At 37.3% G+C, this 14,360-nt stretch overlaps 1 protein-coding gene across 6 annotated transcripts in view; it reads left to right on the top strand.

Annotated features, from left to right (window-relative positions):
* LOC136848059 (pleckstrin homology domain-containing family A member 3-like) overlaps positions 1-14,061 on the top strand; it is a 46,583-nt gene extending 32,522 nt beyond the window's left edge. For 4 of the 6 annotated variants that reach the window (XR_010855923.1, XM_067120200.1, XM_067120201.1 and 1 more), the window contains one exon: positions 1,024-1,815. Coding sequence is in view for 5 of the 6 variants with exons in the window: in XM_067120200.1 (XP_066976301.1) it covers positions 1,024-1,719 (696 nt within the window). In the remaining variant the exon portion in view is untranslated. Of the gene's footprint in view, positions 1-1,023; positions 1,816-3,203; positions 3,345-3,600; positions 3,657-10,262 lie in introns of those variants that run through there. The other 2 variants (XM_067120203.1, XM_067120204.1) reach the window with 1 other exon arrangement.
* Positions 14,062-14,360: the final 299 nt, after the last annotated feature.

Here is a 14,360-nt window from a genome sequence, read left to right as displayed (position 1 = left end):
ACGCTGTAGGTCGTGTACTAATTCTGGGTCACATCTTTACTTGACAGTACCTTCGATTCATACTTTCATGAGGGGTGTAGATTTGGGGGCTTCTTCTGTGCAAAAAGTTGTGTAGGCGCAACCGTCAGAAACGTTGTCCATCTTCAAATTAATCCGCCAATATTCATACTTCGCCCTAGATAGGTGGAGGGGTATCTCCGTCAATATGGTTTAGAGTTCTTAGCAAAGGGGTTTGAATTTTCAATGGACTGCTTAGGAATTCTTAACTCTTTCTTAGTTGTTTTTCATAAAATTTAGTGTTATTTACTCCTCCATCGGAATCCTACCAAAATACAAAAATTCGCAATTGGCATTTGCTATTGCCATAAGTACAACACTGTGGGTTTTCTTATAATTAAAAAAGTATGATCCGCTTCCTTTAGGTGGCACAATCCTAATATGTTTCCCATCAATGCTTCCTAAGCAATGAGGGAACTGCCACATTCTTTCAAACTGAGCTGCAACTTCCAGCCACTCCTCTTCAGTCTTGGGAAACTGAAAAGAAAAGAAATGATTTGAAAGCAAAGAAAATATTGTTTTTATTATATCTTAAATTTTACACTCGTATGGATAACATAATTGTAAAAGACTACTGTACATGAAATTTATTTTATTTGATACATAGAAAAAGTTATTTATATATATCAGGTGTCGAGCTCATAATTAAATAAATTATAACTATTTCGATTTTGGCATTTATCGCCATAGGAATCAACAGACATTGCTATACAACTGGTAAAAATTACATTATTAAATTTCGATATAGGTGTTGAGTTATTCAGCTTTTTTTGTGTAAAAATCTAAAACTTCGACCAAGTTAAGAAATCAGTTAAAAACTCGAAAACTAAATCGAAATTGATAAATGCAGTCTCTATCTTTTGTAGACCAATGTTTTTTATTTATTTTTCTCAACTTTATATGCAAATAAACATTTACTATTTTCACATCTATTATTGTATTAATGAAATTATTTATTATTTCCAGGCGGAAGAGGATGTTCATGAAGATGCTACTGACAGTGAACACAGCGAAGCAACTGCTACTCCTATATCCGAAGAGTCAAGTGGCCATAGTAGCAAGGTATTGTCACGTAATTCTTCAAGATCTAACTCTTCAGTTCGTAAGAGAAAGGGATTTCCAAATGAAGATGACACAACTGAAGTTATGAGGCTGGTAGGAAGGAGACTGGAGTCGTTACAGGCAGATGATGCTTTTACGTTATTTGGAATGCATGTGGCAAATAAACTCCGAGGCGTCGCTAAATCCCAAAATGCAATCGCTCAAAAACTAATTTCCGACGTGTTATTTGAAGCAGAGTTGGGCACGCTTACGAGAAACTTTAAAATTGTTGATATCACAAGCCAGCGACAAGATAATTTTGGATTCGTGAATGAAAGGAACTGGTGTCAACAGAATATGCCCCAACAATTTAGAATGCCACATACTCTTCCATCAACAGTTGCACAGTACCACTCCATCTTGCAGCAGCCGCAGCCTGTAGAACATAACTACGTCCCTGAACAGCATTTGCCCACTCAAGGGTATGCAACAACTGGGCAAATTATGCCAGTTAAAAGCATCAGCCCACAGGAAGGTGAACAAGATCGACAAACAGACGCCCATCAAGATGTGACCCACTCTTCCCTTGCAAACTACATGTCAACATTTAAATCAATCTGAGCTACTTGAAAGTCATTTTATTAAATTTGGCCTATCTTTTGTGCAACTCTTATATTTACTTTTCAGGTTCATGTAAAAATAAAAAAAATTTTTCTAGACAATAGCATTATAACTTACCTTCAAATATTCATTCCTCAGCACCTTGTAGATAGCTTCACATGTTTCGGGAATAATTGTACTTAATGCTTGTTTCGAGATGATTGTTGTGAATTCAAGGTCTTTGTAACATCTGCCAGTTGCCAAAAATCGTAACGTTGCTGTTAGCCTTTCATGTGGTGAAATTGCTGTTCTCATACACGTATTTTCTTTAATGATATGGGGTGTCACTAGTTCCAATAAATAAGTATATGTTTCTATGTCCATTCGCAAGTAATTGCGTCAATCATTAGGCTCATCACGTAGTTCACGCAGTAATTTAATATGGGAGAAATTTTACCTTTTCAAAAGCCACTTTCGCGACCACTTTGAACGCCGGGTGCTTCTGAGACGTTCCAATCTTTTTTTTTTTTTCACAACACAACACGTCAAAATTGACAGAAGGAGTACCTCCTCCATGACGATGTTGACAAAACTGAGCGAAACTCGTGCAAACATCATGGTACCGTGTAGACGCAATAAAATTGTAAGGTTTTCATTCCGTCTTAAGACTGCGCAGACAAATTGTTGTGCAAAACGGAGCGTGTGGACCTGCCTTAAGGCTCATATTTTCACAACAGGCTCCGTCATGGCTAGTCCTTACTTTTTGTAAGTCACAGCAAGTTTTACAGGCAGTTAGTCAAGATCGTATATTCCAAGGACTAATCATTGCTTCCTATTCCATTCTGAAGCTAAGAGCCAAAAACCAGTTATGTACAGTATTGACAAATCACGAGGTCATGGCTTCCATGTCCGTTCCAGCTTTGTATATTGTAAGGGAAGGGGAGGGCAACACTCCTCTCTGCTGAGGAAAATCCATGAAGTATTGACGGGGACTAAGTTTGTGAATCTGAGGATTACTGTATGTTCTTTTTGTTTAGAAATGTGATTCTGGAGGGATCCTTGGGAACTCCACGTATTAGGTGGGTGTTCAGGAATCTTCAGAAATACCATATCCTTCTGGCAGAGAGAGGGTAAGTAGAATGTCTCCTGAGAGGACTTTACCCTTATGAAAGTCAGTGATTATGAGCTCAAACCATTGTCATATAGTATTCCACTGATCCTAACCTCCTCCTGGCAATATACAAAATATTAAATGATTTTATGATCCATAAATACCAAGCCCTATACTACTGAAAGTGCTTTTCTTAGTCCCTGTGATTAGTTTTGTTGTGTTGGTGAGACTTGAGAACCATTCCAGGAACAAGGCTAGTTATGATTGATGGGTTTGCATTTGCAAATTTGTTTACTGAAAATAGTATATGGATTTTATTATTCTGTGTGTACTGAAAATGAATGAAGAGTGAATAGTTTATTAGCTCATGGATATTTATTTTTTACTTTTGCAGAAACTGGATGAATCTACTACATTGCTCTCAGCTACCTGTGATAATTTTATTGTCACTTTAGAAGAATGCATGAAATTAGCCAATACTTCAACAACTCCACAGCTGAGTGAACCACCTGTCGCTCCGATCACCGTCCTAAAGGTTAGTCAAATGTGTAAAATTGATAATCTTCATACTCCCTGTGCATATTCCATTTCAGTTCTGTACTCCAGTTTATGATTGTTCACTACTGTATAACAAGCTATAATATCTCCCAGTTAAGTAATTACAATAGTCATTGATATTGAATGTTATCATTGCTTCCATTTTTAGTCTTGATACAGTATTTGATATGGTAGTCATGTGTTCAAGAACAAAATTTGGAAATATTCTGATACCTCTCATTTTTTTATTTTAGGAAAGAAAAACCTCATCTTCAACACCTATCACAACGCGACAGAATTCTACAGAAAGGTAAGATTATTTACAATTCCAGTTTTTCAAGGCTTTTAACTTTTTGGTTATTAAAAAGAACATGCTGTTACATGTGTTTATAAAGTATAGTATACAGTAACCAGAAATACAAACTCCCATAATTTTACTTATGCCATAACACAAGTAGATGGAGCAACTGTTTAGACAGTCCGAGACTTATAAATAGGTGAGGTCTTGAGAATCTGTTTTGAAGTTTAATTTGTTTGCAAACTTAAGCTAGTACTACTACAGCAATATAAATGCTTGGTAAACATATCTAACTAGGATTGAATTATAATGGCAAAATGGAGAGAGGTTATTGGGTGAACTGGGGTTGTTGGCAGCAGACTTAGGGAGGATGATAAAGGCAGTCAGAGATTGAAGGTAATCATTTTATCCTTCATAGGCAAGTAACACCTGGATTTGGTTTTCTGTCATTGGTACACAAGAAACCTTGATAACAGCCTTTGATGATGTACTGGCATTACAACAATCCTATGGTTACATTGTTTCATTTTGTGACATTTTATCTTTACAGCAGTTTTCTTAAATAATAGGGAAAAAAGAAATTGACATATATGAGTTTATGCAACTTTGTCAGATAGCAGAAATGTCAAAGCCTTAAAAATACACAAATCAGTAAAAACTACAAAATCACATAAAAAGAATGTTAATAATGTATGTACAGACAGTCCCTGCTTATTGGCGGCATTGTTTAACAGCGTTTCGGTTTTACAACGCTTGGCTAATGGAGGTTTGAGTTTTTGTGAGACAAAAAAGACAGCCATTAGCTCCAGGAAATTGATAAGACAATTCCTTAAAGTAGGTGACCATCTCCTCAAGGAGGCATCTGTGTATATCGTCACTCAAACAGACATAGGAGTCAGGGTGACATGTTTCGCCAGAGATTCCTTCTGGGTCCAAGGCCGAAATATCTCAACTTTTTGTATTCTTTTGATGAGGTTGGTCTCACATCTTTTTTCTTGCACTTGATAGCCAGAATTTGTTCACATTTTTTGGTTGCAATATGAGTATTCAATCCATTACTGATGCAAACTGCTGCAGGCCCATCATATGTTCTAATTGCCATCTGGAAACTCTGGGCTGTGTAAGGAACGTTTGGAGGTCTTTTCTTATTCTATTTTGAGTATTGATGGGGAGGGACAACAAGCTGTGAAGAGTATCCCAACTCAGTCTCAGGCACTGAAAGCGCCTGCTGGGCGTAAGGCGGGATTTGTTCCAATTTTTTATTATAAAACCTTTTGACTGGAGTCTGTTGACTACTGCTATTAGGTTTTTCAAGCACTCTTTTCTTGTGGGTCCCCCCGATTAAGCAGTCGTCTAGGTAGTTTATTAGTTGTATTCCTTCTTGTCTGAGTTCTTGAACAACTACCGGTGCTAATTTTGTAAAAATTCTTTGGGCAATGTTTATTCCAAAGGGAATGACTTTGAACTTTTACATATCTTTCCCTATCCGGAACCCTACAAAGGAGCCGAAGGGAACTGCAATGGGGACATGCCAGTATGCATTTTTCAGATCTATAGAAGCTGTCCAAGTCCCATTTGGAATAATTGAACGTACTTGGGCATTGGTAGTCATCCAAAAATTTTGGCAAACAATGTCCTTGTTCAATGTTGATAGGTTGATGATCACTCTTCTGTTGGAGGAATCCTTTTGGGGACACTGAAGAGACGTGCTTGGTGATGAATATATGCATGTTTCTCTATGGCTCCCTTTAACAGGGCCTTCTGAATGTAATCTTCCAGAAAGGGGTCTGATTTTTTGGAAGAACCCCTTTAAAGGAGGGAGGATGAGACTTTTTTCACCCCAGCCCATTCCATTGAAAATAATGCTGCCCCAAGGGGGAGACTTCCATTGCCTGTGGTGTTGTCAAAACTGACCCCCGACCATACAATTCCTATTGGTAGCCGCCTGTTCCTCTGCCTTTGCCCTTGATAAGCATTCTAGGTGTTGCTTTTCCTTTTCCCATATAAGAAGGTTTTTGGACCTTGTGAAAAGGATAGCCTTGCTATTGTTGTTGTCCCTTTATAGGGAGTTGTCCCTTTGACCACCTACCTGTTTTTTAGGAAAACTTTTGGGGGTGACTGAAGGCTTATATGATTTTTGATCATAGCAAGCCTTTTTTGGGTTGGGTAAAGGGAAGTTTTGGGTTTTATGTTTCCAGAATTCCCCTTTCCCCAGAAAAGCATACACTGTACAATTCTCTTGGCAGGCTTGCTTGTTAGGTTGAGCCACAACAGACTCCTTAAACAGGTCCTTACAGAAGCGGTTAGATGTAATAATGAAGTCATATTGGGGAGTGACTTGTTGGAGTCCTCCAGTGTTTCCATTCGCGCTTTTATGTGCCATTCTAGGAAGTCATACAGTGCTTCCCAACAGCAAAAATTGTTCTGGAATCTTCTGGAAGCCTTTTAGTGGCAACTAACAGCAAGGTGGTAAAGGTCATAATACTAAGGAACCTAGCATGAAATTCTGTCGAGGCTGTCCCCTCTGAGATTCTTCTCATAGGAATCCCAAACTGGTGAGTAGCTATATCTAAAGGGAGCTTTTTCATTTCAACAGGGAGTTGAAGCGTTGCCCATTCCTTAGTGGAATTTTTCGACACTGTGATGACCATGGCAAATTTTTTTAATGCTGCCATTGTCTCTTGTTTTCAAGTCACCACAGAGTTCTGAAAATCTGTCTTCACACAATTAATTATTTTGAAAGTGAAGGGGAAGAAGGCTGGGGCTGCTTGGTGAGCAACTTGGGTCTTATTCAAAATGGAAGTAGAGGTCCATTTTCCATTGACCTGGTAAAGGGTGTCTTCTATAGCTTTTAATTCCATAAGCACAGGTAAGAGAACTGTTTCTTTTAGTGGTTTCTCCATGTCTGGTGAAGGTGGTACCAGGTGCCATTCTCTATTAGGGAATGTTGCCCTGTCTCTAAACTCTACATGTACAACTTCCATCATAGTTTTTCTCTTGTTAGTTAGATACGTACCATCGGGAGAGGAAATGCACATTGAGGCGTCTCGCCAAGGATTATCAGTATCATCAGGGGAGAGTATTGAAGCCCCTATTATGTTTTGATCTTAAGTTTTTTAGTCCAAAGTGGCCATTTTGTTGTTTGCAGTCAGAATTCTAATATTAGACCTTGTTTGGGCAGAATTTGCATCCACTCTCACTTTTCAGTTACAGGATGCAGTACTTCTACACTTTGAGGTGTACATGGGATTGATGTTACTCATAATTTCCTTACAGAATTGATCAAATGCTGCAAACTGTGTGTCCCTTTTGGGGAATTTGTGCAATCTGAGTTTCAACCACTGAAGTGTGACTGCCTGTTCACCAAGGGGCAGAATTCCTGGGTAAGTTACTAAACCCCTCCGAAAATGTAGTCATTTCAGTCGGGGTTAGGTGGATCCTAGCATTCTTTTGGGGGGAAGGATCTTCTTCAGCATCTGATAGCTGCATGGGGATAGAATCCCTTCTGGAAGGTTTCTCCCATGGTTAGCTGAAATTTGTGTCCCTGATCCTTCTGGGTTCAGCAGGGCCATTTCAGTGGCAATGCCCACTTCATGTTCATTAGTAAGAATGTCATCCCCTTGTAAAGATTTCTCTGCATCCTCTGCAGGGTTAACCTGGGAGGTACTGGGGATTGATGTTACTGGATTTTGGCCCAAACATAGATCTTGTTCTAAGAAATGGTTAAATATCTGCTGCCAGAGTTCTGCCGGAAAGATATAATATCCCCCTTCCTCACCCCTACTGAACCCTAGGACCCATTGAGACAGCTTAAAATGAGCTGTTTCATCCTTAAAACTTGCTGTCAGGAGCATACTACAAATTTTGCACATAACTGGGGACCAACCAGATTTTCCTTGCTTCTTACAAGGACTATGCCCATGGCAGGTGGTATGGGCCATACCCACTGGCAAAAAATGAACCGAGCAACTTGCCGCCGAACACTTGAGCTGAGGGTCCTGCATAATCGCGGCCCTGTAGTGATATATAACAAGTTGTTATTAGAAACTAGTTAGTACTAATTGTCTGTAGTCCCTTATATAGGTAGTATATTCAATATTACAGGCTAATTTGATTACAAGTCTGTAGCTGTAATATATTTTATTAAACACATATGTTAACTTAAACCCTCCAAGATTTAGGTTAGTTTTGACACCAGTACTGTATATGGCTGTATTACTTAAACACTGTTAGTCCTTTTGCAAGGGCTATGTGAAATTTAATATGTCAAGCCATTCAGACTAACTACTATAAACTAATTTTAACTAATCCAAGCTATTGTTTTATATGGCTTATGTTAATGCTTCTAGCATAATCTACATTAGGCTAGGAATAGAGGAATGCTTAGAGGGTTCTTGCTTGACCTAAGCTGGGCTACTGCCTATTGTAGGCTTATTTAAAACATTTAACCCTCTTACAATCTAGTTTGCTGTTTTATCTGGCTGAGACTACCCTTTTATCTGATATTCGGTGACTGCTTTATTTAATTTGAACTACCGTTTTTAGGGTAATAGTAGGATATTTCCTTAAAAAAGGGGTTCCTACTTAATCTGGTTAGGCTACTGCCTGGTCTAGGTTTCTGTCACCTTTAAGGATATAAGCTACATAAGAACCCTACTAATATGTAACCTCACAGATAGGCTACTGAGTCGTAAAAACTAGTTTATCATTTTATTAAACCAAGGATACTGTTTATACCTAATCCTAGGCTGTTTGGACTAAACTACTGCTTAGACCGATAATAGGATATTTCCTAAAATGTCCTCCCTTAACCTAGTATAGGGTATTGCCTAATCCAGATTTTTTTAGATCACTCGTAAATTTATAGGCTATATAAAAACAGAAACTTACTAATCTGTAACCTTATAGTTAGGCTACCATTTTTGTCTAACCCAGGTTGTTAGCAAAGTGTTTAAAGCCAGCTATGGCTGGTTTGATAACTTTAAAAAGGGAACTGGCATACACAGTATGGTGAGACATGGAGAGGCAGCAAGTGCCAACAAAAATGCTGCTGATGAATTTGCTTGTAAATTAGAAACTACGTGATGGCTGAGGGTTTTATTCCCAACGAGTATTTAACTGCAATGAGACAGGGTTATTGGTAAAATGCCCAACAGGGCCTGCATAACTTGTGAGGAAAAGGCATTGCCAGTTCACAAACCAGTAAAGGACAGGAAAACTCTTTTGTTGTGTGGGAATACTGATTGGGACTTAACACTCAAGCCTTTAGCACTGTATCATAGCGAAAACCCACATGTTTTCAAAAAAGAGCAATGTTCAAAAAACAAGTTGCCTGTGCTGTGGAGGGAAAATAGCAAAGCTTGGGTCACCAGGTCACCAGGGAGTTTTCACGGAATGGATAAAGGAAATTGATGGTCCAACCATGAAAAAATATTTACTGGAGAGAAATTTGCTTCTGAAGGCAAAACTGCATTTAGACAATCTCCTGCTCACCCTCCAGATGTGCAAGATGACTTGTGAGAGGAATTTAACTACATAACATTAAGTTCTTGCCCCTAACTCTGCTGATCTAGCCCATGGTCCAGCAGATCATCAGTAATTTAAAAAACTATATAAAGGCACTCTCCCAGAAGTGCTCTCAGGTGACCTCAGACAACTTGCTCTCAGGTGACCTCAGACACCCAGTTGACCCTCTGAGAGTTCTGGAAAAATCATTTTAATATCCTGTATTGCCTTACTTGTTGATAAGGCATAGACCGTGAATTCTGCATGAAAGATTTATGGCCAGAAGCTGTAACATAAAGGGACTTTGAAGGCTTTGAGGCTGATCCTGGCCCAGTTGTGGAGGATATAGTGTGTCTTGGCAAATCCTTGGGCCTGAAAGTTAGTGGTAAAGACATGGAAGAGTTAGTCACAGAGCACAGAAAAGCGCTTACCACCGAGGAGCTGCAGGAGATTGAGAGGGAGCAGCAACAGGTGGTAGCTGAGGAACTGTCACTAGGTGAGCTGGATGGAAAGGACTTTTGCACCATACAGATACAACAGTTTCCCACTTTAGAGTCATGCTGAAAAGACGTGAAAACAAATGTCGGTTGATAGATTTTTAGTGAAATTTCAACCTGAAGAGTAATTTTTTGCAAATTTTAATTTTTTCATACTAATCCCCTACTGCTAATGCAAGGTCCTTTCTCTCAACCATGCTGATATCTTGCAGCTCATGGATCAAATGGTATGAATAACAGTGGTTATGCTTAAGACATGGGATATCTGCCTACTTATGTACAGTGCTGCCAGCTGATTGTTTATTTTTTTGTAAGAGGGACAGAAGCATTTGGGATGATTTTGTGGCATGCAAAAGGGCTAATATGAGTAATAGATTTGTATGAACATGAGTAATAGATTTGTATGAACATTTTACAGTAGTTTTGTTTTTATGAAATTAAGTTACTTTGATATTGTTTAACAGCTTTCTTGTACTGATCTTTTTAAAATTGAACGTTCTTATAACCTTTGTGTACTGTATATGATAATGTATGTGCCCTGGCTCTGTCTTACTTGCTGTTTATATAGTTTTTGGGTTATTAATATTTCTAAATATTTATCGTTTGTCTCTCACAGGAGAACAGAATAGCCATTACTGGGAAAAGCCTATATTTCTTGAAAGAAATTAGGACTGGCAGCTGCTTGTCAAGAGAGCGTATGTATAGTTAATAGAGGTGGTTTTATATAAGTTTAGTTGGGCTGTCATGAAAAATTATTTTAACTTTTCTATAAATGCAGTTTTGATGATATATCAGAATTAGTATGTAGTAAGTGATGTTACACAAAGAAAAACCATTATCTTATCCATATTGGATAATCAGATTCTTTATTATTTCTATTTAGTAAGGAAAGCCAATAATTGTATTGATTCTATGGTATCTAAGAGAATCATACTGAGTTTGTGCTTTTTCAAGCTTGCTGGCTGCATTTTGCATAGCTTTAAATTCCTCATAACAGATTACTATTGTTTGTTGAATATGGATGATTTAGTTAAAAATATTTATATGGTAGAATCTTTTGTTTTAGTGGGTACTGATTACATAAGGGGCTTTTATCACTCTTTGTTAAGCATCATTGTAGTCTTTTTCATGTTTTTTCCTTGTTCGAGATTAAACCAAATCTTGTTTCCTTGGCTTTAGCTATCAAGATCTGATTTTCCATAGATTTATTTTCTATTGCTCATTGTGATCTTTTTCATTTAACTTTAAATGTTTATAAGCAGTTCTAGTTACAGAGCGAGTTCCATCAGGAAGTGTGAGACTCATAAACTTGACCAAATTTACCAAATGACAATTTTAATACTACTGTATATTTTTTTTTTTTTGGAATTGGTAAAAAGTCTGACTGTGAGATTTATCATAAAAAGCAAAAACCATTTGTTTTTCTCAGTGTGGCCAGAAATTGCATGCTTTGGAGTATTATACTATAATTTGATCATGTACATTGATGTTTTTCATGCCTTTAGTTTGGGATTTAGCCAATTTTAGAAGGTACTTCATCACTGTTGGTCATTTTACAAGGTAACTGGATTTATCAGTTGCTTAATACAAGGGTGGGCTAGAAAAGTGAATAATGTTAATATATGTTTGTCATATATACATCAGAGTTCAGGAAAAAACACTCAAAACAGTAACATTTCCTGGTAGCCATGGCCAGTTCTTGAAATAACCAAAGCAGCTAGATTGCTGATGAGAGGTTATGAAGTTGGGAACTTGCAGTGTTAATTCATATCCCAGAGATGCTTTCTAAGTAAATATCAGATTTCATGATGTTTGCATGCCCCACGCTAGCAGCAGTGATCCTTGTGAAAGCTATAATCTCATTTTGTTGAAGAAAATATAAAAAATCTGAAGAAAAAAAGACAAAATGAAGATTTTTTATAGCAAAATCTGTGCCTCTACTGAAGGAATAACAGAAAATTGTAAAATGTCACTCCAACAAATAAGTAAAACGGAATACTGTACTAAAGTGATTCTGGTGTTACCAGTTTTGTGGTTCATAGTAAGAAAATAGGCATAAGAGAGTTTTTGACTATTATGTAATAGAGCGCTGTACTGTACAAGTACTAAATATCCTTGACCTGCACCAGCCAAAACTTGTGATTTCTTATATTTGAGCATTCTGAACTGCCATATTTTAAAAATGCATGACAGATATTTTGTACTCATACTAATAGTTACAGAAAAGTAAATAGTTAAAATACACCTTGTTGAAAAATGACTAACATAGATTTTTAAGTTGGTTAATTGTAGAAGATTCAGGTTATAGGTCACATATAAACAGTAGTCTCTGGCAGCATTCCATAAGCTCTGTCAAGCCCTCTTGATAGAAATACATTATTTCCAAAGTTCTGAGACAGACTGCACCAATAAGAAAGATGTTATATTTTGTATGCTATAAGCAGAATTTGATGTGGATCCTTATGAGGTGTAAGATCTAGGTAACCTTGAGGGTGAAATCATTATGGTCAGAATTATTGCTTGGATAAATTTCCAGCTCTTCTGTTAACCCATTATTTCTCTGTTTCCTCTCTGGTTTTTATTTTTTAGAGCACTGCTTTTTTTGTGGTTCATGTTTGGCTTAATGTTTATTGGTGGTAACTGTGTACAGTATTTCCATTTATAGTTTATGGTTATGTGCTAGCCTTGGAGCAACATGCTACCTCATACAAATTCATTTTTCATTGATTAACAAATGCTGTTTTCTTGTTTGAATAAGTGAATAAATGGAATTTACAATGCACTGTTTTCCAAAGTATGAACCAGATCACAATATTTAGTTATTATCCAGTAAATTTTCCTATACAAACTAAGTTTCTCTTTTGAGTTTTTCTCTTTCTGTATTGTTGTAAAATATATATATTTACTTACTGTGAAAAGAGCATTGTTATTTTAAATGAAGTATAGACCCCCTGTTTTAGCAGTTCAGTGCCCTCAATGCAGTTTTTAGATTAAACTCCATGTCTGAGTACTTGTAAGATTGTTCATGTTGAAGTTATTGCTGATGAGGCTTTTAATGGTGGCTTCAATGAAACCCAGCTGTGTAGTTTGTAAAGGCTATGTAACACAAGAACATATTAGGTATGCAAGAGCATATTGTTACCAAACCAAAATTAATACCAATCAACCAATACTTTTTGTGTATTTATGTAAAATTAAAGTTCACACCACTCAAACATGAACATAGATAATTTCAGTTCTCCCATGAGTGTTAAAATCTGGTTGAGAGTAAGGCAAAAAGATGTACCTTGCTCATTTGGAATAATGTGAGAGCTTATGTAATTTTTAAGGCTGTCTCCACACTAGTTTTATTTGTCTGGTATAGGGATGAAAGTCTTAGTTAGAGCTTGAGGAGATGTCAGTGGCACATTAACTCCTAGATATAGTTAACCAAAAACATTTGAAAGTAGGTACAGGTGAAAAGTTGGCTAGCCATGCGCAAAATGCAAGAGCAGACTACATGGTTGCCAACTTGTATGGTGACCGAAAATGGGGTGAAATTTTTAATGTCATCAAAATGCTGTCAAGATACAGTAGCTCATTTTAGAGGGCCAGGGTTCTCTATCATGTAATTGGTTCCTTAAGTAGAATCACTGATTACTTAGAGTCAGTGCAAAGACATAATTTCATCTTTGAAAAATATATCTCAGAGATAGTGAACACCAGTATAGAGGTTGTGATCAGCTGGAAGAGGTGTGTAACAGTATGGTAAGCATTATATGTGCTTCCTCAGTTATAGAAACGTTATGGTTGTTATGAGTGTGAACTCTTCCAGTTATTCTGGACAGTTTAAATATTTCCTACATAAGAACTGGTGACATTTTCACTGTCATGTACAGATGGTGTTTTTCTGAGCATGGTATACTTTTGAATCTTGTTTTCCATCCATTAAACTCATAATGGTGTAATTTTTCAATGTACTTTTGATAGCGTAGTTGCTTGTTTCGTCCTCAAGGAATTACCTTGCATGGTCTACCAGAACTCCATGGTGACCAAACCAATATCAAAGAATTCTCTTCTAGTTGGTCTTTTTGGCCAGGTATTGTGTCGTAATGAGTAACATTATAACACTTGATGGAGTATATAATGGACTCAAAGATAAGAGGGCACTTTCCCTTTTCTTCAGCCAAGCTGAACCCAGTTTTTCCAACGTCAAAAGAACCTGCAAGAAAGAGACGTGACTATTGTGCATGTGTGTCCGCCCTCTTGTTTACAACCAGGCCATTAAAGACCAAGGAGCCATTAACTCTCTTTGGTCTATATATAGCGAACGGTTCACATTGTTATCAGCGCTCTGAATTTCGAAAAAATTCAACTTTTTTTTTTTTCCTCTGATTTCATTATCGAGGATCATGGAAACCTCAAAAATTGCAAGATAAGTGCTTAATATTTAGTTCAGTTAAAAGTTTTAGTTTTAAACTTTTGGAAATGATAACTTGTTTGTAAAAGCTGGAACCCGGCTTGTTGAGTGCTACCTAGTTTCATAAAGCGAAAATTGTTTTAAATTCTAATTACAGGCAGTTCCCAGCTAACAGCGGGCTTGGTTAATGGCAATCTGGTTTTACGCCGCTTGTTTAGCAATGAAAATCGGCAATTTTTGGCACCAAAAATCACCAATTTCTGCTTATCGGCACCGATAACTGGGTATTGGCGCTGATACATACCTAACAGAGGT

Source organism: Macrobrachium rosenbergii, chromosome 18 (assembly GCF_040412425.1).
Source record: "Macrobrachium rosenbergii isolate ZJJX-2024 chromosome 18, ASM4041242v1, whole genome shotgun sequence".
Classification (NCBI taxonomy): domain Eukaryota; kingdom Metazoa; phylum Arthropoda; class Malacostraca; order Decapoda; family Palaemonidae; genus Macrobrachium; species Macrobrachium rosenbergii.
The sequence above is the reverse complement of the archived record's forward strand: the minus strand, read 5'-3'. Positions and strand labels throughout refer to the sequence as shown.